This window comes from Glycine max, chromosome 11 (assembly GCF_000004515.6).
Source record: "Glycine max cultivar Williams 82 chromosome 11, Glycine_max_v4.0, whole genome shotgun sequence".
In the NCBI taxonomy this organism is placed as follows: domain Eukaryota; kingdom Viridiplantae; phylum Streptophyta; class Magnoliopsida; order Fabales; family Fabaceae; genus Glycine; species Glycine max.
In genome coordinates, this window is record NC_038247.2 from 7,411,240 (window position 1) to 7,434,199 (window position 22,960).

Sequence of the window (22,960 nt, forward strand, 5' to 3'; positions counted from 1 at the left end):
TAGATGCAATGCAATATGCTATTGTGAGTCTACTAACACGAGTTACCACAATACCACACTTCTTCGTTGGTTCCCATCAAACTAATACTATTGAAACATCTTATGACTTTAAGAGTTTATTTATCATGTGTGAGTTTATTCATGTATAACTTTTCTTTTTAGTAAATTTTGAATAAATTCGATAAACTCCAAGTAAATTTGATAAACTCTCAAGATATCACAATACCACGTTTCTTCGTTAGTTCTCATCAACGTAATAATAGTAATAGTATTGAAGCATCTTACAACTTTAAGAGTTCATTTATCAGGTGTGAGTTTACTCATGTATAACTTTTCTTTTTAGTAAACTTTGAATTGATTCGATAAACTTCAAGTAAACTTGATAAACTCTCGAGTTTACCACCAAATTATTGAGTCAGTAAGTTAAAAAATTAAACTAAAACGTAAATCATTTTGGGTTGTTTTATATCTATTTAGTGTTCAACATACTTTTATTTAATATATTATTCCCGAATAAAAAAAAACTCACACCTTTAATAACATCAAACCCTCGATAGTAATGCTCTACCACTACTATAACATCTTTAAATTATTATCTAACAGTGATACATTTCTGAACTTGATTATTTAGGTACTGTGAAATTTATGATTTACCATTTTATTTTATTATATAGTTGAAATATTTAATTGGTATGATAATTATAGATATTTTATTATTATTTAATTGGTATGAAAACGACCATAGCGATGTGGGCAACAGTACACAATACAAATTTCCCAATGAGCTGTGAAACCGCTCCAGTCCAGCAAAAAACATCCATGCATCCCAAAGAAAATTGAGTGAAAACATCACATCAAATTCTGAAATTTGATTATTTTACCACCTAAAATTTATGAAAACAACGGAATCTTGGGAATTGACTTGGTAAACTCATTTCTAGCTCGTATAACTTTCATAAGTATTAGCTACTTTAGACCCTTATTTTTATATGCATATTGCATTACTTGATTTAGTTCCTAATTACATCATTATAATATCTGTTAAATAATGCGGTCAGTTCTACTGAATAAAGTGACTAATTTGATGATGTTAAGTATTAAATTGATTATTACTTTTAATTTTAAAAACTAAATTGATTAACAATTAAAGTCAATGTCTATATGTTTTTTAATTTCTTTCAAATATACAGAACTAAATTGACAAATTCTTATTGGATGGTGTCAATGTCAAAAACAAATAGCTTGTTTATATCACTCTTGGGTAACGTTTGATATAAGAAAATGTTTTAATATTACATTTAGAAAAATGATGTACGAATAAAAAATTTAAAAGGTAATACATGTAAATAAAAATACTTTCGTAATGTAAGGGAATCTTGAAAATATTATTATGTATATAGGTGTCAATAAAAAATTTCACCTTATTCCTAAACTTTTCGGTAAAAACAAAACATTATTGGAAATAAATTTAGACAAAAAGAACTGAGCAAGTCGATCTTTCAAAGAAAAAAACTGAGCAAGTCAAGGGAAGATGTTAGTTCTCAACACGAGCTACAGTACATGTTTGTTGGAAATGAAAATTCTCTCCAATGATAAAACAGAGTTTCTACCTAATATAAACAAAACTTTCGCTAGACTTGCACATAGATCGAGTTTCTATTACAAAATTAGGTGGCAAGATGTGCCAGCGCAAGTAGAACTGGTTAGGATGCAATAAATTGATATTTGACTCGATGAAAATTAATTTAGTAATGTTTATTTAATACTACATTTTTTCCTGATAGTTTACTGTGTTTTTTTTTTTTTTATCTCGACGTAGAGTTAATTTAAAACATGATAGGGTAGTCTCTTATTTTAGTTTATGTATCAGTACTTCGTGTAAGAGTTTAGTTTTGAGAATAAATAATTGGAATTAGTTTATGTTAGAAGACATTTGGAAGAACTAATAAAAACTGAAGTATATGTTTAAATTAAACAATATAATTATTTAAGTTCAACATGTTTAATCAAGTAAAATATTTTTATCATGCATACATACATATCATATAACATTTATTTTCATTCATAACTGTTAAGCCAAAGCGATTTAAATTAATTATATAAAATAATATTTTATATCATACAACTTTAGATATTTGTCTTCACCTTTTCTATCATAGAATTTCACACTTCATACAACAAATGAAGAGAAATATTTGTGCCACATATTTTAACCATGTTATATATAAGATCTGCAGCAGAAAAAAATACAGTCTATCTTATATGACCATGTATTATTTTAAATAATTTTTTTCACGTGTAACTTTTCTAACATCAACTTTTCCATAGTATTTCATTGGTCACTGATGACCATGTTTTGTAAACGTTTCGCCAATTTCAATATTTTTAACATCACTATTATGGAGGTAAAACAAGTTCGACAAACTAAAAAATAATCTATAGCAAGATGAAATGATAGGCCAACAAAATTAGGGTAGTATTGATGTCTACATGCGTACAACATCTATACTTTTCATTTTTAATTTTAATGTTTCATAAATTAGACACTTTGATAATTATGACCTTTTATCACTTGTAGAATAAGTTTTTTGAAGTCTCTTTTTCTTAGAAGGAAGTTATCTCCCTTACTAACAACCTTTGTAACCCACATTTGTTATAAAAAAAAAAAAATCTTTAAAGCCCAACTACTTTTAATGAAGTGAAAACTGAAGGATCTATATTAACAACTTCAAATATTTTTTCTCTACTTAAAATAAGTGCCTAAAGATGGTTGTATGCCTTTGCATGTGTGTTTTCCGATAGGGAAGACCATTGTTGACTATACCACTGATTGGGGATGCTTTGACTTTTGCGAAGCCAACACTGTCTAAGTTTTGCTTTGACTTTATTGTTGTTCCGTTAAATGCGGATGTTCTGTCTGTTCCTTACCCAAAGGGGTTTTCCCATGTTTTGACAAAAAAAAATTACATCTCTCAAATTGAGCATCTTTTAATTATTATTAAAATTAAAATCATTCTATAATTAGTTAATTGTATTAGCCTCTGTAATCTAACACCAACTAGAACCATATCATACGCATAAATATGCACCGTGACTCGATCGATACCATCAAAGACCAAACTAAAGCATAATAATTATAAGAAAACTTATTGTAACCCCAGCCTTGTACTTTCATACAAGTCCTAATTCATACTATATCCTTGGTTGCTGTTAAATAGGTAAGACGCATTATTTTCTTCCCTAAAACATTCAAAGTACGATCTAAAACCAGGAGGAAAATATGTATTGGATTTGATTAGCTTTTTCATGTCCACAACTTGATTTGGTACAAAACAATTATTAATTAATTTGCTCCCGAAATTTTGCAACAAAATCCCAGTCCAAACAAACTATGAAAAATCACAGGCTAGGGCTATCCTGATTGGAAAAGACCACAGCGGGCCCATTACTACTGGGCTGGGCCTGGTTGTTACTTCCCTCGAAAGCTTTGACAAGCTCTGGGTCCACATTCTCCTCGGGCTCCCATGTGGGCTCCTCCAAATCGGCCCATTTAACCAAAAACTCCGGCGTCCCTTCATCCGCTACCCTTTTCGCGAGCACCGCCTCAGCGACGGCGTACTCGAGGCCAGCCTCGTAGTCTTTCACCAAATCCTCCGCCACAAACTTCGCCTTCACCCACTCGTTGGCACCACCGTCCTTCCACCGCACAAGATACTCCAAATTCTCACCCTTTCCTCTCCGTTCCAGAATCTCCTGCACCTCCGCGTACTCGAACACTGCCCCTTCCAAAACCCTAATCACACCTTCCAGTCCAATCCTGCGTCCGAACTGCATCGGATTCCCCTTCGGCGTCACCTTCAGAATCTCCCTCGCCAGATCCAACGCCGTTCTCCCGCGGTCGTCCGCCACCTCGGGATCCGCGCCGAGATCCAAGAGAACCTTCGCCACGCCGGGCCTGACGTACCCCGCCGCCATGTGCAGAGCCGCGAGGCCGCCGCTCCGGTCGCGGTGGTCCAGATTCGCGCCGGCCTCCGCTAGCAGCTTCACGCAGGACTCCGAGCCGAGTCCGGCGACGAAGAGGAGCGCAGTGCGGCCGTCGGCGTCCACGGCGTCGACGTCGCGGCCGTCGTCGGATTTGGTTAAGTTTTTCAACGCGGACTCGTCGGCTTTCTTGGCGGCAGTCCACCAGGGAGTTTCGTACTCGTCGACGACGTCTTTGGCTATGAAGTCGGCGGGAACCCAGGACGGCGCGTGGCCGTCGTTCCACTCGATGAGGTACTCCATTCCGGTGGCGGCTTCCAAGGCTCTGCTTCCAATGATGCCTTTGACTTCGCCGTAGGACTCATCTTCGGTGTGGTTGGAAGCTGCAGCTGCATCTTGTTGATGTTGGTTTTGGAAAACAGCGGTGACGGGGCGGAAGCGCGTGGGTTTGTGGCGGATGTTGTGAAAGGATTGTTGGTGTGGAGGGAACAAGTGTTTGGGATTCGGAGAGAGTTTAGTTAAGAGGAGAGAATGGGAAGCGGGTTTGGTGGCGAATATGGCTTCCATTATTAATAATCAATAATCTGGGTTTCTTTTTGCTATGGTTTCTGTGTTTTTTGGGAGGGTTCATGTGGCAGTGAAATGAGGTTTGGGGGTGTTACTGGATAAGGAACCACATCCATTTCCTGGTTGCGATTGGATGGGACCAAAGCCTAATTGCCTAACTGGAGCCTCTTCTTTTCCTATTATTTTAATTCAATGTAACAATTCTAGCCACAACTTTTTCGAGGAACAATTTTTGTGCATATATCCGGAAAACTGGAAAAGGAATCATCCAATGAATTTGTGGCTCTATTACTTAGATTTTATCTTTATTAGTTTATATAATTTGAATTCTGTGTAAATCTAGTTGCATTTTAACTATCTACCTATGTTAGAGATAAAAAAGAATGATATCACCTTCTTTTCCTTAAATGTTGGTCGTGCCATTCAAATGAAAGGGCCATGATAATGCTTCCAAGTTGTTTAAAATATGAATAAAAATTTTGCTTATAATTCCCAAGTTGCAGCGAGTTTTTATGGGCTTTCCTGTGTTTTTTATTTTGTTCTTTTTTAATATTTTTCATAATCGAAGAGTTTGTAGGTTTATTTTGAAATAATTAAATTAGTTTTAGTTTCAGTTTTTTTAAGAATAGTTTAACTTCTTTTAAAAAAGAATTAGTTTATCTTAAACTAATACACGCATACATATATGTGTATGCATATGGATATTTGTTCTAAAACTATTCTATTCCTACTTAAATCAACATGGATGTTTCATCATTTCTAACCTCAACCATTTCAGATTTTGGTTTCAATTTTAATTAATTTAGTTGATACATGGATATTTGATCAATCCATTATATAAAAAAAAAATACATTATCAATTTAACAATTCTTAATAGGATCAAAGGTATCAAAATTCAATGTCACACTTTTTTTTTCTTTAACTTTTATCTTCTTGACTAAAATTTAGTGTCTCCCTATCTCCTTCATCCTCCACACCCCATCTATAACCTCTTTGCAAGCCCAACACCAACCTCAATGTTTGCTACAAGACCATCCTCAAGTGCGGTGGTGGGCTTGACCAACTTCAACAACTACAAGGTCTTTATTTGAATTTTATTTCATATTAGATTCAACTTATAAGTCAAGTGTAATTCAATCATAATGTAGTAATTGAATTACCATTCAAATCATATTCGAAAGGAACAAAAGAGAAATTTCATGTAATTATTTAACTAAGAACTAGGTTTTTGTATTTTTGTTTTGTGATTGTCATGAAATAAATTACAATAAAAAAATAAATGACAATAAAATGATTAAGTAAAGATAAAATATTATACTTGAAATAGTGTTGTCGATCTCAATGAATGAGTGTCTAGGTTTGGATTTGGAATTCGCTCGATCGATTATAACTTCATAATTCTTTACTCATCTCTCTTGTTCATTCATAATTCATTGATGTATTTTACCCTAGCTCCCGTATGATTGCAGATTCTAAACTACTTTCCCGATACTCAATCTTTTGGACATACTGACACAAGCAATCAACATTAATGGTCGAGAATCAGTGAGGTTTAACTAAGATTATTCTATTTCTAAAGATAATTCCAATGAAGTTCTTGATTCATGTTTGGGTTTCAACAAGGCTTGCCGAATCATAAGTCAATTCTTGAATTCATCTATAAGGTTCATCCTTTCCTCTCCTAGGTGGAAGAAATTGCACTTATAAAAATAATATAATGAAACCTAGAGTGTTTAATAGAATATTGGAGACGTCTAGTAGGTGAAAGTCTAAAGTATAATTCTAAAAATTGCTTGGGACTTCTACACACACTGTTACAATGAATGCATAATTTCATATTTATAGAATTGTAGTTAGGTTTAATTAAAGAGATAATCATACGAAATTTCAAACAAATAATATCTCTAATTAATTAAAATAATTATATACTTTTTCAGCTAATTTATCCTTAGATTTTTTTTTTGCTTTTGATTTTCTTAGTTTTTATCTTCAATTTCCACAATTTTTTCTGAATTTGCGCCTCTAAAGCTTTGGGCAAAATGACCTATTTGTGTTGAAAAACTATAAAAAAAATTCATTAAAAATAACAAAAATAAAATCCTATCTAAGACAAAGTAAAAGTTGAATTTAAAACTAATTTGATTCAAAACAAGACATAAAGTTAACTAAAATACCAAATAAATGTCACAAAGTGCATATGAAATTTCGATAAATTTGACATTTATGAATCTTCGAGGTAGAGATCATCATAACACAAAAACATGTGTAGATAACCTCAACCCTCAGAAACTTTCTCTCCATGATGCTCGACAACTCCAAGGACGTCGTGGATGTGCTCCCGACAAGCCAGGAGCACTACAATAACATGCTCAATTCAATTGAAGAGTACAAGAAGCAAGTGGTATTGCACAATGTGGTGGAGGCATGCTTCAAGTTCAACGTGTCGAGCTTGACAAGTGCACTGAAGCACTTGATGAGGTCGTTGCGGTGGTGCCGAGTGACAGGGGTACTTGGTCGGCGTAGGAATTGGTATGGAAGAGGAGGTGCTAGGGTTTAGGGGTATTTTTGGACTGTTTTGGGGCTTTTGGGAGGTGCACAAGCAAAAAATGGGATACGTTAAGCAATTGCCCTTTTTTTGTGTTGTTTAGCCCGTTCTCTACCGCTGATTTGGGCCTTCGTGTATTCTGCTGGTTGTTTTAATCATTAGAAAAAAAAATACAATAAAATAACGGATGAAGTGAAATGTTTTATACGCCACCAAAAATATTAGTACGTGTGGACATTTTTGTTTTCCTTGCACCAGCTCATACGCTTCAATCAAGCTTTGTACAAAAAAAAAAACACGCTTCAATCAAGGTGGAAAATCATTCAAGTTGATTTATGAATAACATAACCCTTGACAAAGAAAATGAAAAATAATCCCACTTATAAAATATGTCAATTGAAATGTCATTTGTCAATGTTGGAGCATATGAAACGGGCAAACACGCATGTGACTCATTTAAAACTAACCAAAGATTACATATATTACATAAACCAAATCTCAGATACCGTGTATGAAATGAAATAAAGCATTAAAGTGTATGACTATTTTAACTCATTATTTGTAAATGTAATTGTACACCAAATAGTCAAATCCACCAGTTTGTCATTAGACAGTCAACAATAATCGAAGTTTCTACACATTCACATAACTATAGGAGTGTACATTGATTTCCGCGGTCACATGGAGCTTCCAAGTTCCAATTCTTATTTTTAGTAGTATTATTCTTTCTAACTCCAATCAATGAAAAGAAGAGAAGGAACACCCAACAGCTAAACATTATACATAGAATGTCCCAGAAGCGACAAAGCCATTATAATTGTTTCCGCGTACAAATGTCATTGTTTGGGGAAAAAATTAAATCGGATTATGATACCGCGTGTCGCGTCAGATTTCGCGGCCTACAGCTTCACCATTGCTCATTGCTAAGTTGCAAAGTAAATAAATAGAAAGTTATATAACCACACGCAGCCACCGCCTCTATTTTCCATTCCCTTTTCCCACCGTTTTTACTCGTGCCACACCAACAACCAGTTTCATTCCCTCTTGCACTTTTCAATTTTCTATTAGCAAAAAAACATTCAAATTATTGTTTTATAGTTAGTTTACCTTACCTACAAGGCTTGTAACCTTCACTATTAATATATATACAAGGTGTGTCTGTGTGTCTCGTTACTTCAACTCTAACCCTTCTCTTTCCTTCATTTAATTTATTGCCCATCCTTTCTTTGTCAAACACCAAAGTCCAAACCATTTTTTGCTCCGATCAACATGAAGTTGATCAATAAACCATCGCAACTACGTTCCCTCTTGAGCCTTTTCTGCTCCATTTTGCTGCTCTTGGAATTAGCTTTCGTGGCTGCGGAGGACCCTTATAGATTCTTCGACTGGACCATTACCTATGGTGACATTTATCCCCTAGGAGTTAAACAACAGGTCATTAACTGATTAATATGGTTGCTTTCTTCGTTCTTTTTTTAAAATTTGTTAGTTTTCTTTTGATAATATGTGATTAATGTTTATGTTTTGCACTAGCAGGTTATTCTTATCAATGGCCAATTCCCAGGCCCTGAAATCTATTCTGTTACCAATGACAATTTGATCATTAACGTGCACAATAACTTGACCGAGCCGTTTCTTCTATCATGGTAACAACTCTCTCTTTCTCTGTTTTAACGCTTCATTTTTTAATTTAACTGTCTCAATGTCAATATCTTTCGCCGAACTACAAAGAATTAATTAAGAACACATATAGAATGGTACGTCAAGTTACAATAAATATACTTGTTGCCTAACATGTTTATTGCTCTGATTGATTAGCGAGGTTAGAAATGTGGAAATGTACATAAAAAGTAGGGTGAAAAACAAGTTTCTTCAGTGCAAGCCATGGTTAACGTGGCCACTTCTAGAAATGTTAAACGTAATCCAACTGGCAAAGTGGTGCACTTTTTTAACTAAAGCATGGCTTGCTTAGTCCAAAATGTCTTATTCTGTTTTCCTTTTTATTTCAATAGAACTAGTTATGCTTAAGTTTCATATTCTATTTGATTTGTCCTTTTTTATCAGTACCTTGGTAGGATAACCTTGTTTTTAATTATAGAACTCGTTAACTCATCAATTAGTTAAACCATTCAACTGTAGACGAATCTAAGTTAAAACAAGTACTAGTAATAATATATATACACATATATATTTAATTATTACCTTTTTTAGTTCATTTTTTAAGCAATTTTTTTTTATTACAATATATCTAGAAAAAAATTACAATCTTCAATGTTTAACTTTAAAAAGGAAATAAAAAAGGGAACTAAGATTGATAAGATATATGACTAATTATAGATACTATTGTATAATATATTAAAGAGCGGATTAATATAAAGTTATAAAAAATAAGTTAAATAAAAGTTTAAATTAACATAAAATATCATATATATATATATATATACATATGATATAAAATCATAATAAATATATAGATAATAATTGTGTAATTTTTATAAGCATGTTTTTCTTTATTTAAATTTTTTTAAATATAAAAAACCGCTTTCTTTTATAAAAAAACAATAGTTTAAACTAATTTTTGGAATTAATTTTTTATCTACTTTTGGTCATTCTTTACGGATTTTTTAGTCACCAATATTTTAAATTGTGCAAACTTGAGACTGATAAACCTGTTCCCAATCAATTTAGACTGTTCTGCTACAATCTTAATTAGTACTACTTTTGTATATTAGAATTTAGAAGCCTCTTTCCACAATTTGTCTAATGTTAGATTCGAAAGGCCGCAAGCAAGCAACTCCATATTTCTTTTTCTTGCCGTCATTGATGAAGAGAGAGGATATGATCCTTTTATTCAATGACAGATGTATATAAAAACAAGACACGGACTTAATAAATGTGTCTCTCACCCATCACTTCGGCCTTTTAAGTTATGTCACGGACCAAACCCATTCAACTACAAGCCCACCTAACAGGAACATCCGTTATTCACGAGTGAGACCCTTAAGTAATTATTAAGTCATGTCTCATATCGTAGTAAAATTCTTCACGAGTGAGGCCCATCCTTCTTTTGGACTCATTAATGTCAATGGGCAATTGCGCATTTACACTTGCCTTAAACCCAAACACAAAAATTCTTGTTATTTTAACAGAAACTATATTTGATTGAACAAATAATTCGCATATAACGACAATAACAGCATTAACATGCATATTTTTTTTAACCATATTATTAATATGGAATATTCATTAGTTTTGTCGATGATTAATTTTCGTTAAAGAACATGAATGACCACTTTCATTGATATTCTTTCCTCCTAAATATTTTTTTATCCATAAAACTCAAATTTGAAACCTTATTTAAGGGGATCAATTTCAGTATCATTCGCACCAACAATTTCTTTGTCAATAACATGCATATTAATGAGACATGAATGAATAAAAAAAACTAGAAAAGGATAATAAATTTACATTATGGTACTTTAATTCTTGTTTTGATGAATGCGACAGGAATGGTGTTCAACAAAGGAGAAATTCTTATCAAGATGGAGTTTATGGCACCACATGCCCCATCCCTCCTGGGAAGAACTTCACCTACACACTTCAAGTCAAAGATCAAATTGGAAGTTTCTTCTATTTCCCATCTCTTGCTTTCCACAAGGCAGCTGGTGGTTTTGGAGCCATCAAAATCCTTAGCAGGCCAAGGATCCCTGTCCCGTTCCCAGACCCAGCTGGTGATTTCTCCCTTCTTATTGGTGATTGGTACCAAATCAATCACAAGGTAACAATCAAACACAAACATTGTTCTCAAATTTTGTGCTTTATATAGCTTTATAAGCCCCTTGTTTCTCTTACCTCCACATTTATCATTAACATGTGATTTATTTATATGAATTCAGAAGCTTCAGAGTGTTCTAGATTTTGGACACAGACTTCCATTCCCTCAAGCCGTTCTCATCAATGGTCGTCCAAGTGGCACAACATTCACAGTTGAGCAAGGTATATATGCCTTTCTAAATTATTATGTCATATTTCTTTACTTTACATATGTGGATTTTGCATTTTTTGTGTAAGGTTAATGAGTTTTATTTGTATGATAATGTTTTATATTGCCATGTTTTAATGTCTGACAGGGAAAACATATAGGCTTAGAATATCAAATGTTGGACTTCAAAATACACTAAACTTTAGGATTCAAGGTCATGACATGAAGTTGGTGGAAGTTGAGGGAACTCACACCATACAAACCACATATTCTTCATTAGATGTTCACGTGGGACAATCTTATTCTGTGCTTATCACAGTTGATCAAGCACCCAAGGACTACTACATTGTAGTGTCTACACGTTTCACTAACAAAATTTTCACAAGCACTGCTATCCTTCACTACAGTAACTCCCAACAATCTGTTTCTGGCCCAATTCCTAGTGGCCCAACCACTCAAATCGATTGGTCAATCAAACAAGCTCGTTCAATAAGGTAATTAGTTCCCTTCCTTTATTAGCACAATCCACTGACACATTATTTATTTCTTGTCACATTATATCATTTAATGAATAATTTTTTGTAGACCTTAATTGCCTTGTCTCACAAGTCACAATAAACATGTGCAATTTGCAGGACAAACTTGACAGCGAGTGGACCAAGGCCAAATCCACAAGGCTCCTACCACTATGGATTAATAAACATTAGTAGGACAATTACCTTGGTGAGCTCAACAGCACAAGTGAACAAGAAACAAAGATACGCAGTGAACAGTGTTTCATTCACACCTGCTGACACTCCTTTGAAGCTAGCAGATTACTTCAACATTGGAGGGATTTTCCAAGTTGGAAGCATCCCAGATAGCCCTTCTGGTAGACCCATGTATCTTGACACCTCAGTCATGGGTGCCGACTTTCGAGCCTTCGTCGAGGTCGTGTTTCAGAACCATGAAAACATCATCCAGAGCTGGCACATTGATGGGTACTCATTTTGGGTTGTAGGGTAAGCTGCTTTCATATCTCACATTCACTATATATACTATCTCCACCATTCTTTAGTTTTATACTTTCATAACACTAAAATTTTAACGTGACATCAATTTATGATGATGTAGAATGGACGGTGGTGTGTGGACGCCTAATAGTCGTAACCAATACAACCTCAGAGATGCAGTATCGAGGAGCACAACACAGGTTAATTCTTAGTTAGTTAGTTGTATTTGATTGACAATTGGCATTTTTCAGGTGATCATAATCCAATTGCAGCAAACAACAACTTAATGATAAATTTTGTGTCTCAGGTATATCCTAAGTCATGGACCGCAATTTACATGGCATTAGATAATGTGGGTATGTGGAACATGAGGAGTGAATTTTGGGCACGCCAATACCTTGGACAACAATTCTATTTGAGAGTTTATTTACCAGTTGGATCCATTAGGGATGAATATCCAATTCCCAAGAATGCTCTTCTTTGTGGCAAAGCTGCAGGCAGGACAACCAGGTGATCTCTATGAGAATCAAATCCCTCATAACAAAGATGTTTATCAACAACCTAGCTATGTAGGGACCAACTTGGTCCCATTCTTTACAAATTCGTCTACCATTTCTTTGTATTACTACCAAATCACCATCTTGTTGTCATAATAATTAATTTGTCACCATTGATTTATTTTTTCAAATAAATTTATTTTTCTGATGCGTTAGCAAACTTGTGTTCTAGTTTGTCATAATAGAATGACACAACTTGTTTGATCCATCTACAATTCTACATGTGTACACTTAAGTAAAATTGAAGTGTTGTGTTTGCATTTGAAGCATTGTATTGTTGTTTGACCTGATAATTCAAGTATTTGAGACACACTGAGACACAACCCTTGTTTTAAAATTTTGCAACGTTCAAATACTTCTTTCTTAATCGTTCGGTCATTCAAATGAATGTGTAATTTATGCTTTTAGGAACTACCATGTTTCGTAGGGCTCTCCCTTTGCCTCCCATTACTTCTCATACATCTCACGACCATGATTTATAATGAGTTCATATTAGACTATTCACTATTGTGAGTTCTTCCTACAATTTTCATCACTAAAATTTGAAATCGACTACAACATGAGTTATTTTTATTTATATCAAAATTATATATTTTCAAATGGAAAATTAAAGAAAGCGGAGGAATCATTAACTAAAAGTGAATTAAAATGATTAAAAAATCATAAAAATAAGGTCACAGATAAAAAATTATATTAATTTTTTTATATTATAAAAAGCATCATCCTAATATAACAATCTCGGCGTCTATTCTTTACCTGTAACACTGAATTGTTGGCATAGATTTATAATTACTACTCAGATTTTTACAAGTTTGAGAAGTTTATTTCCACCTCATATTATTTAGCTATCATACTATCTTTCCGTTAAAATTAAGAGATAAGTATCTATAATAACATAGTTCCCAAATTGGAAGGATAGAAAGAGATAAAAAAAATACTCTGTATAATTGTGAAAGGCAAGTCCTAAAAACATTGGGTTAAGGGCCCACAAAAGCCCATGGAACCCAAGCAGGAATGTTAGCCCACGTTCTGACCCAAAAAAAGTTATTTAGACAAGTGGGCCAATAATCAGAATCAGATCTGCCCGTGTGTTAGGGTTCGTTTTCTTCTCGAGGAATGCTATTTTTTTTTTTTTAAAAATGAGAAATGTTATTTAGTGCGTGTTTGGAACGGACTTTAGAACGTGAATTAGTCTTCCCTCTCCACGTCCAAGAGTTATAATACATGGAAGCTAATATATTATTGGTAAATGCTACTGCATATATATTGTTTCAAGGCAGACGTGATTTTTCACGTTCCCGCATCATTTCCAAACACACGGTTGGTATCGAAGACTTATTTCACACATTATACGAAACCACGTTTTTGCACTTTGTTAAATAAAAGTTAAAGGTTTAATATTTGGTACCTTTATTTTCATAATATTTATGTTTTAGTTTCTATCTTAAAAATTATTCATTTTAATCATTATACATATTCTTTTTAATCCATTGTAATTCTTACCGTCAAAATAATAGCCCTGAGATGCTTTACAATTGAATTTTAATTAGTGTAAACTACGACCTTAAAATGAAGATTATGTAGATAATTATGTAGGTCCAAGTAAGCTTTTAAAACCAGAATTTGCTTTAAGTTGCTAAATAGGGTCTTGAACTCATTAATTAAAGATTCTAATGAAACTAGATTTAATAAAAAAGCTAAACTGAGTGTGGTCCATGGAGTAGTAAAGTTATTGAAAGAAGAAGCTTAAGTGCATTGTTTTGGCTTGTAAAAGGGAATGGCTGTACGCATACGCGTTATCTATAAATTATTAAAGTAATTATTGCTTCGAAAGAGCCATGTCAGATTTTATTGAGCTTATTCTGTCATATTCAATTTATAATAATGTCTAGGCTGTACACCAAAAAATACAAAATAATGTCTAGGCATTTGGGTGTCAAGAGTGCATAAGAATTAATTTCTTAATTTCTTTTGGACTTTAGGACATCTCCACCGTTCATATTTCATTTATTTATTTGATCATTCAACAAGTGATCACATAGAAGAAGTGATGAAGAACTGTATCCGTATATTAAATTGCAATTAGCATAAATCGTGTTTCTAGTTCCTTTTTATGATTGAAGCAAAAGCATCTTTTGTATTTCTGTGTGTTTGTTGGAATGCTGGTGCTTAGTCTTTTCTTGTTAGTAATTCTCAATGCAGATGAACTCAATTATGTTAATCTTATTTGGTTAAATAATTTGAAAGCTCAAATTATTTGAATCTTGTATCAGCACAATTGCAATGATATATGAGTCAACCCTCCCTCTTCAACCGCATTGAAATTTCATTATTTACAAGCTTATTTACCCATTATATCATATGATTATACGTGAATATGATAAAACATGATTTGTCAGTTTCTCCATTTCAGAATATCTACCCTTGACTCTATTGATGGAGGACCTCTGGTGAACGAAGAGATCTCAATGATATCATCAAATCAGGACCTCCAAAAAATTATCACATTAAGAACTAAGACCTAAAATTGACTAATTATAGACACTTTCTTTGCAAAAAATTACAGGGACTAGGACCAAAACATAAAAACTAGAGGTACAACACTTATACACATATAGAAACAGGTTACACTAGTGTGGTGGTGGACTGAAAAAATCAACGGGTAGCATTACCAATTGGATGAAAAAGCAAGCCCCTCTGATTTGCAAACGATTTTGGTGACGCAAAAGATTTCTGGGTCGAGGAGGCGAGGCGTGCTTGGTTTTCCTGTTCTGTACTAAACACATTAGCGCATTGTAGAAAAATGGCTATGCAATGCATGCGTAATAAAAGGCTAGCTAACGTGATAGAAATCGCAAATCACAATGTCACTATTGTCTGCGCCATGCCATTTTTATAACAAAGGGCCCCACATATCCACTGATCCAATGGTTGTTGAAGATGAGATATTCCCCAACCAGCGCATGCCACGTCATGAGCTGGACCCTAGGGTCACGGAAAGACACTCTCTGCAAACGGCGTTTCTTTTCTTGCTTTTGCCCCCCCCCCCATCTCATCTCAGACAACGTTACCAATTAACCCTCGCTGTCCCACACTCCGCTGCTTCTTCACTTTTTACTGTTGCAGTAACGGCATTGTGTGATATCAATCAATGTTGTGAGATCTGTGTGGGAACAATGGGGAGCGTTTCGTCCGAAGATGCTTCAGACCACATGAGCAACCGTTGTGGGAGTTATAGTCTCAGTGCTGATGTCAGCGAGTCGGAGAGCTGCAGCAGCTTCTCCGCCCGCCGCTTCGACGCCGAGGGAGCTTCCAGTTCAGCCAACCTCTCACCGCGCCCCGTCGCTGCTCACTTTAACTTCCCGCCGGCGCAGGTCTTGCTTCCCGTCATTGGCGGCAAAGACGTCTTCGTTTGGGATCACAAGCGTGATCTCGATTTGTCTGGTACTCTTTCTCTCGCCTTCCGTTTTGCTGATATCTTTTAACTGAGAATGTTATGTTGAATTTGAAGAGCAATTACATTTTTTCTTTTTTTGCAGAAGTGGAAATGATGAAGGAGAGGTTCGCTAAGCTGCTTCTGGGAGAGGATATGTCTGGTGGTGGAAAAGGGGTGTGTACTGCACTTGCAATCTCCAATGCAATAACCAATCTCTCTGGTTAGTGACTCTCTCATGTGCTAATTAACTAATTAATTTGCACAATGTCGTTGATAAAATTTGACTACCAGCACTTGTAAAAGAAGAAAAATAACATGTTAAAATGATTTGAGAATTTAGATGAAATAGTTTCTATAAAAGTAAGTGTATAAGTTGATTTTGGTTTACCAAAGAAAGAAACTTGATTTTTTTTGTCCTCCTATCAGTACTTACGGAGAAGTTTATGTAAATAGAGCTTAAAAGTGATTACTCAAGGTGTGAAATATGACTTTGGATTGTGATTGCAGCAACTGTGTTTGGCGAACTGTGGAGGTTAGAGCCGCTGGCGCCACAGAAGAAAGCTATGTGGCGTAGAGAAATGGAGTGGCTGTTATGTGTGAGTGATTCCATTGTGGAGTTAGTGCCATCTGTGCAGCAGTTTCCTGGGGGTGGAACCTATGAGGTGATGGCGACGCGGCCTCGCTCAGATTTGTATATCAATCTTCCGGCTCTGAAGAAGCTTGATGGGATGCTGCTTAGTATGCTTGATGGGTTTCATGACACACAGTTTTGGTATGTTGACCGGGGAATTATATTGGGCGATTCCAAGGATTGTGATGCCTATGGTAGACCTTCGGTTAGGCAAGAGGAGAAATGGTGGCTTCCCTCTCCCAAGCTTCCCCCAAATGGCTTGTCCGAGGAAAGCAGGAAAAGGTTGCAGCAGTGTAGGGATTGCACAAATCAGATTCTAAAAGCTGCTGTGGCAATTAATACTTCTGTTCTTGCTGAAATGGAAATTCCGGGTGCCTACATTGAGTCCTTGCCCAAGGTAAGTAATGATGCTTTGCGCTGCAAAAAAGGAAATAAAAAAAGCTCCTGGCCATAATTTTTGTTTAGTTATAATGTGAGTATAATGCTACAAATGGTCAGAAAGACATCAATTATAAATTATAATCATGCATCTATGAGTGGCCCAATACTTCTAATTTTGTCAAATCAAATGTCTAGTTTGAGTACTCAAATCATGGTTCAAGTAAAATATTGGCAGGAATTCAGTAATGTCTTGATAGGTAGTTGGAATGATTGATTCTTGAAAATAGGCTAGAAGTTGCTGAAGACTGAATGAAATGGCTTTGTGTTCTTTTGGACAACTGAAATGCAGAATGGAAAGGCTTGTCTAGGGGATATAATCTATCGATACTTAACGGCAGACCAGTTCTCGCCTGAATGTCTCCTTGATTGCCTGGATCTTTCGTCAGAGCACCACACTCTGGATATAGCTAATAGAATTGAGGCTGCTATACATGTATGGAGGCTGAAGGACCATAAGAAACATCTAAGTTCAGCAAAATCCAGACGGCCTTGGGGTGGAAAGGTGAAGGGACTTGTTGCTGACAGTGAGAAGAACAAGAACAACTTTCTTGCCCAACGGGCAGAGACACTTCTAGAAAGCTTAAAACACCGATTTCCAGGGCTCCCTCAGACTGCACTAGATATGGCCAAAATTCAATATAATAAGGTATGCTACTTTCCCCCCTAATCCTTAGTTTGGATTGAACTCATAATTTGTTCAGTTCATGTACAAGATGTGGCCACTGCTTGGAATATATGTTGACTAGCTAAGCGTTTGTGTCAAGGCATTGGCTATGTGGAATAATTTATGTGCATATGATTGGATAAATTCTATTGTTAGTGGCAGTTAGTTCAAACTTTTGAGCAACCATTCCAAGGTAGAATCCTGACAATGGTTTAAACAACTATTGGCATTTCTTTGCATAAGTAATTAGTAAGAGAATATGAAGGATTTTCTGAGGTTAAATGCTTATAATTTCCACGCAGAATACATAGTAGTGTTTTCTTGATTTCGTTGTCCACATTGATGATTGATTATAGCATTTTACAGTGTACGATTTCTGTCAATATTTAATTGAAACCATGAGTACAAGTGACCATTTTTACCTATTCTGGTGTTATAAATGGTTTGTGATTAGTGTACAATTACTAAGAGGATTGTGGTTGGGAGAAGATGGCTGGGAATAGAAAATAAGCTTCTGTGGAATTTCTTTTCGTTGCAGGATGTCGGACAGTCTATTCTTGAAAGTTATTCAAGAGTGATGGAGAGCTTGGCCTTTAACATAATGGCCAGGATTGATGATGTCCTATATGTAGACGATAGTATAAAGCGATGCGCAGCTGCAGATTCTCTCTCATTGTTCAGCAGGGGAGGTTTTGGTGGCATGCCCATCCAGAAGCGATTCTCTCCTAGTCCCTTCTCAATTCAACACACCCCATATGCCTCCCCATTTGCAACGCCAACATTCTGTTCCTCCACTCCTGTTACTGGGAGCCCTTGCAGTCCTGCAAGGATACATGATGTGAAAAGGAATGCTCCGAAGGAGGGTGCAGACTCGAAGACAGATAAGTTGGCCACATCTGAGTTTGAGAGGGTTTGGTCATACGCGGGAAACCTCAGTGCAAGAAGAGTGTCTGGCGATGCTCCAGAAAGAGACTGAGTTCTACAATGAGTATGACTTGCATCCATAGATGCTCATCAATCATCTTGTCTTTTTAATGTGGATCTAGCTGAAGCCATTGTTCCTGCTCCCTGTATATGAGGGTTTAATTTTTGTATATTCTTAGGCAGTATGAGTAGGATTATGTTGAAAGATCATGCGAATGGATCATTAGTTAAAAATGTTTCCCCCCAAGTATAAATTTCTAGAGGTAGGCCATGATATTGTCTTTTCTACAAATGCCAAATTTTCTGAGTTCTGGACGACATAACCCATTCGAGATTCAGCATTGTAAATGTGTTGATTGACCCTGCTCTCCTCACTGCCATAACATTAAATGAAGTTTAGTCATGCCGAAACAGAAATGCGGACGAATCCCAAGTCTTAAAATAGCTACTAATAAGTAATAACCAATGTGTATCCAGTAATATCAATAGTGTGCATGTGAAGAAAACAAGTTGACAAGTTGCTTACATCAGCTGTGTTCGTCATGTTTATTCTTTGTCCAAGTAATCAGCTTAACAAGTATGGTAATCCTGCGTTTGACCACTACGAAGCAAGCTACAATAGTAGAAGACTAGAGCATGAACAATGACATATAGATTGACATCTCAAGTGTTGTAATTAATTACCTCACTTATTTTGTCTTAAAAAATTCCGTGATTAGTTTCATGTTGGAAACCAAAATTTAAAGTTAGTCAAACTCGATATTATCTTTGACTAGAGTCTAAAATAGACATAAGTGCATGTTTGGAACTTGGAACATACTTATTGTTGCTTCTCACATACGTGGATCGTTCGGGATGAATTTAACATGCAAACAAACATGCTCATCATTGTGTATATTTGGATTCCCGTCAATGAATTCTGTTCATATAAAATTCAAGTCAAAATAACAAAAAAAGAAGAGTGAAACCAAATAGGCAGATAGTTGGACGTTCTTGTCTACTGATTAGCAACGAGTAAAGTGCAGCATCCAACATTTATGGTGCTCTTTCCTTATTCTGATATGGATTGCAACTTCCTTAATTCCTGCAATGGATGTTACATTTGGTGGTAAAAATAAAATGATTGTTTCTTCTTGTCGCTCAATCTTACCACTTTATTATTGAATTTCAGAGATTTCTTGCCGTGATGAAAATGTAACAACTTCTGTTACTTTTGCAGTTGTCTTTGTTTATTTCTGTTGCCCATTTCATTTAATTTTTAAGAGATTTCTTGCATATATTTTATTTTGAATTTCTTAAATTAACTTGAATGGAAAATTTGCTACAAATCTATTTATTTATTTTATTTGTTTACGCATATATCAAAATAGTCAGTTATAACATAAAGAAATCTAACCATAATTATACTCGAACATTACAGCCTTATATTTTAATAATTACACACTCCAGAAAGAAATTCTAAATAAAGTACTCAAATAACATTTTAATTTTTAGTTGTTATTACATAAATAAAAATAGACTTTGTTTTTTAAATTTTTAGTTACATCAAGGTCACGTTTTTCTTATAGATGTTATTCAAATAAAAATCAATCACGTTACTTTAAATTCAATTCTTTTGAGATTTACTTTCGAATTCATTTTAAATTACTTTAGTTACTTTAAAGTAATTTAAATTCATTTTTATTCAAACTCAGTTCTACAAAATTACTTCATCTAAACTTTATTCTATAGATGGCCATCCAAACACATCAATATTATTGGACCCGTGAGTGAGCAAAGTCCTACAAATTACAAACTACCATATTTGGACGTCAATTATTGCTTGTATCATAAGCAATCAAATCAATTTCTATGACACTTTGAGTAGCTCTCTGAACGCACGTCCTCTAATTCTAGGCTTGTCCGGTGTATGAGAAGTAATAATGAATATCTCTATTCGGTGCTTCCTTTCAAACCTTAGCTATCTAGGACCACTTTTGGTTTGTGAAAAAAAAAAACAGTCGAATGCAATTGATTAACCTTTTTACCATATAGGAAGCACCTAAGAAATAAACACCATCAGAATCTAGATAATTAGCTATATATATCTTTGTAATAGCGGTCTAGCACGCTACGTTGCTAGTCATAGTTTTAGTGCTTCCTTCGACTAGCCTTACCGTCCAAGTAATAATACAATAAAAGCATTGCATAACGTGGCTTCCATTTTATGTACTAGAGTATTTTTTTTATGAATCTATCTTATCCTTATTCAGCCACATATCTTTCTTATACACATATATTTTAAGAACTCAGTTTTAACTCTCACAAAATCGTATCATACTTTCTCTAATTTAATCAGTTACAATATTGTATGTCTTTTTCGTATTGTGACATGTGTTATAACTTATAAACTTCTAAATTAAATAAAATAAACTCAGTATTAATTTATCTGTTAATTAATTGTTCAATAAGCATTAAATTTAATAAAATATCTGTAAAATGAAATTAAGCTATTTTTATTAAATGGAATATGTTTTCATATTTTAAAGTTTTGAATATGCATATGTTTATATTTATTATCTTTAAAATAATTATTTAAAAAATAAGTTACTTCCTCCTTTTCATTTTTTTATATTTAAATTTATTTCACATAAATTAAAAATATTTAATGAAACTAAAAATTGATATATTTGAACTAAAAGATCTTTATTTAATATACTGATCTATAACACTTACACCACTAAATAAGAGTATACTTAAGAGAAAAAATATTAATAAAATTTTAAAATTCTAAAATATCAATTATTTTTTGAAAAAAATAAAAAGCTAAGACATAAAAAACAGAGTTAGAAAATTTTTATTTCCCCCCAAATTATCTTCGTAAATGCCGCCATGGCATTCTTTTCTGTTTGTATTTCTTTGCTAGCGTGGGCCAAGCCCAATTTTCATTGGTTTGGGTTAAGTTGTTACAATCTGGGGCTAAACTTGAATTTATTTGAATGTTTTATATTCTCATTTATTTGAAAAGTTGTACATACTTGAGCATCACTGTTTGACTCTTTTTCCCCCTCTCTTATGCAAGAATTACTAAACTAGTTAAAATAATAATAAAATAAAACATAAGTAAAAATACAAAATAAATTAAAATATTTTAAATTTGTGCACAGGTCCTTAAATTGATTCACTGATTAGTACTAATAACCAAAATAAAAGTAAAATTACAATTAAATTTTCATTAATCTTCACAGTATAATTACAATTAAATTACAAGTCTTTTTTAAACTAATTTTTTTATTATATTAGGGTGAGATAAATATTTTAAAATTTGTTAATAATATGCTTAGTTAATTAGGGGTAATCGTTTTCAATAGACATCATAGAGTGATAGTATTTTTAATTGACTCTTGAAACCAAATTTAGTTTTGAACAAAATTAAAATGAGGCTTTTAACGTTTTCTCAACAAATATGGTTGAGAACTCTACTCTTTTTTTTTTTTGGTGAATTACAACTCTAATTCTTCAAAACTTATTGTTTTAAGATTTTGATATTGCGTCATGACTCTGGTGGCAACAAATAACAATTCTGCTTGAAGCCATTTTAGTGTTGAGTATACTATAATTAAATAAGAAAATATATAACTTTTAATTTATTTATCTTTCTCTTATTTGTTTAATTGTTGCACATAATTTTGCTTTATTTATATATCAGATGCTATGTAACTCTCTAAATATGTTTTGTTTTTAAAACCAACCTCAACGAAAATTTATAATATTATATACATATAGACTACCAACATAATAAATCTGAGAATGAAATTGAAATCCCACATAGTATAAGTAGAAGATTTGATCAGATATTTTACATATTTTTTTAACCTTAGAGTAGAAGAGATTCAATTATATTATATATATGCGTTGTTTATTTTGCATCTTGAGTATTTTAAAATGTGTGAAGTCTTCTAATTTGTATCACTTATAAAATAAAAAGTCGAGAAAACCAAATATATAGACAGTAACATTTTGCAAACCAATCATATTGAAAAAGTTACAGAGAGTTAAGATTGATTTGGGTTGAAAAAACAAAAGAATGACCTAGAGTGGAAGCTAGGGAATGTTGAGGAAGGCAAGGCAACAATCCATAAATACATTTCTACTAAACTAACCCAATCAATCAGATGAAAGTGGAGCAGATAAAATGAAATTTGGAGTCTAGTGGTCTGTTGGCACTTGACGGAGAGGCCAACCGCCCCACGTGTCCCA

The 22,960-nt window shown here is 34.0% G+C and overlaps 3 protein-coding genes across 3 annotated transcripts; 2 read left to right on the forward strand and 1 right to left on the reverse strand.

Moving 5' to 3' along the window:
- Window positions 1–3,321: 3,321 nt before the first annotated feature.
- LOC100818382 (signal recognition particle 43 kDa protein, chloroplastic) lies at window positions 3,322–5,039 on the reverse strand. Its single transcript, XM_003537705.5, has one exon. The coding sequence runs from the start codon at window positions 4,546–4,548 to the stop codon at window positions 3,400–3,402; it is 1,149 nt and encodes a 382-aa protein (XP_003537753.1). The 5' UTR covers window positions 4,549–5,039; the 3' UTR covers window positions 3,322–3,399.
- Window positions 5,040–8,074: 3,035 nt separating this feature from the next.
- Window positions 8,075–12,756, forward strand: LOC100818914 (L-ascorbate oxidase homolog). Its single transcript, XM_003537706.5, has 8 exons — window positions 8,075–8,528; window positions 8,631–8,740; window positions 10,602–10,872; window positions 10,991–11,090; window positions 11,225–11,570; window positions 11,712–12,077; window positions 12,190–12,268; window positions 12,376–12,756. Exons 1-8 carry the CDS (start codon window positions 8,364–8,366, stop codon window positions 12,580–12,582), a joined length of 1,644 nt encoding a protein of 547 aa, XP_003537754.1. The 5' UTR covers window positions 8,075–8,363; the 3' UTR covers window positions 12,583–12,756.
- A 2,919-nt stretch (window positions 12,757–15,675) lies between these two features.
- LOC100819455 (rop guanine nucleotide exchange factor 1) lies at window positions 15,676–19,138 on the forward strand. Its single transcript, XM_003537707.5, has 5 exons — window positions 15,676–16,069; window positions 16,165–16,281; window positions 16,569–17,089; window positions 17,423–17,779; window positions 18,336–19,138. The coding sequence occupies exons 1-5, from the start codon at window positions 15,802–15,804 to the stop codon at window positions 18,771–18,773; spliced, it is 1,701 nt and encodes a 566-aa protein (XP_003537755.3). The 5' UTR covers window positions 15,676–15,801; the 3' UTR covers window positions 18,774–19,138.
- The last annotated feature ends 3,822 nt before the right edge of the window (window positions 19,139–22,960 follow it).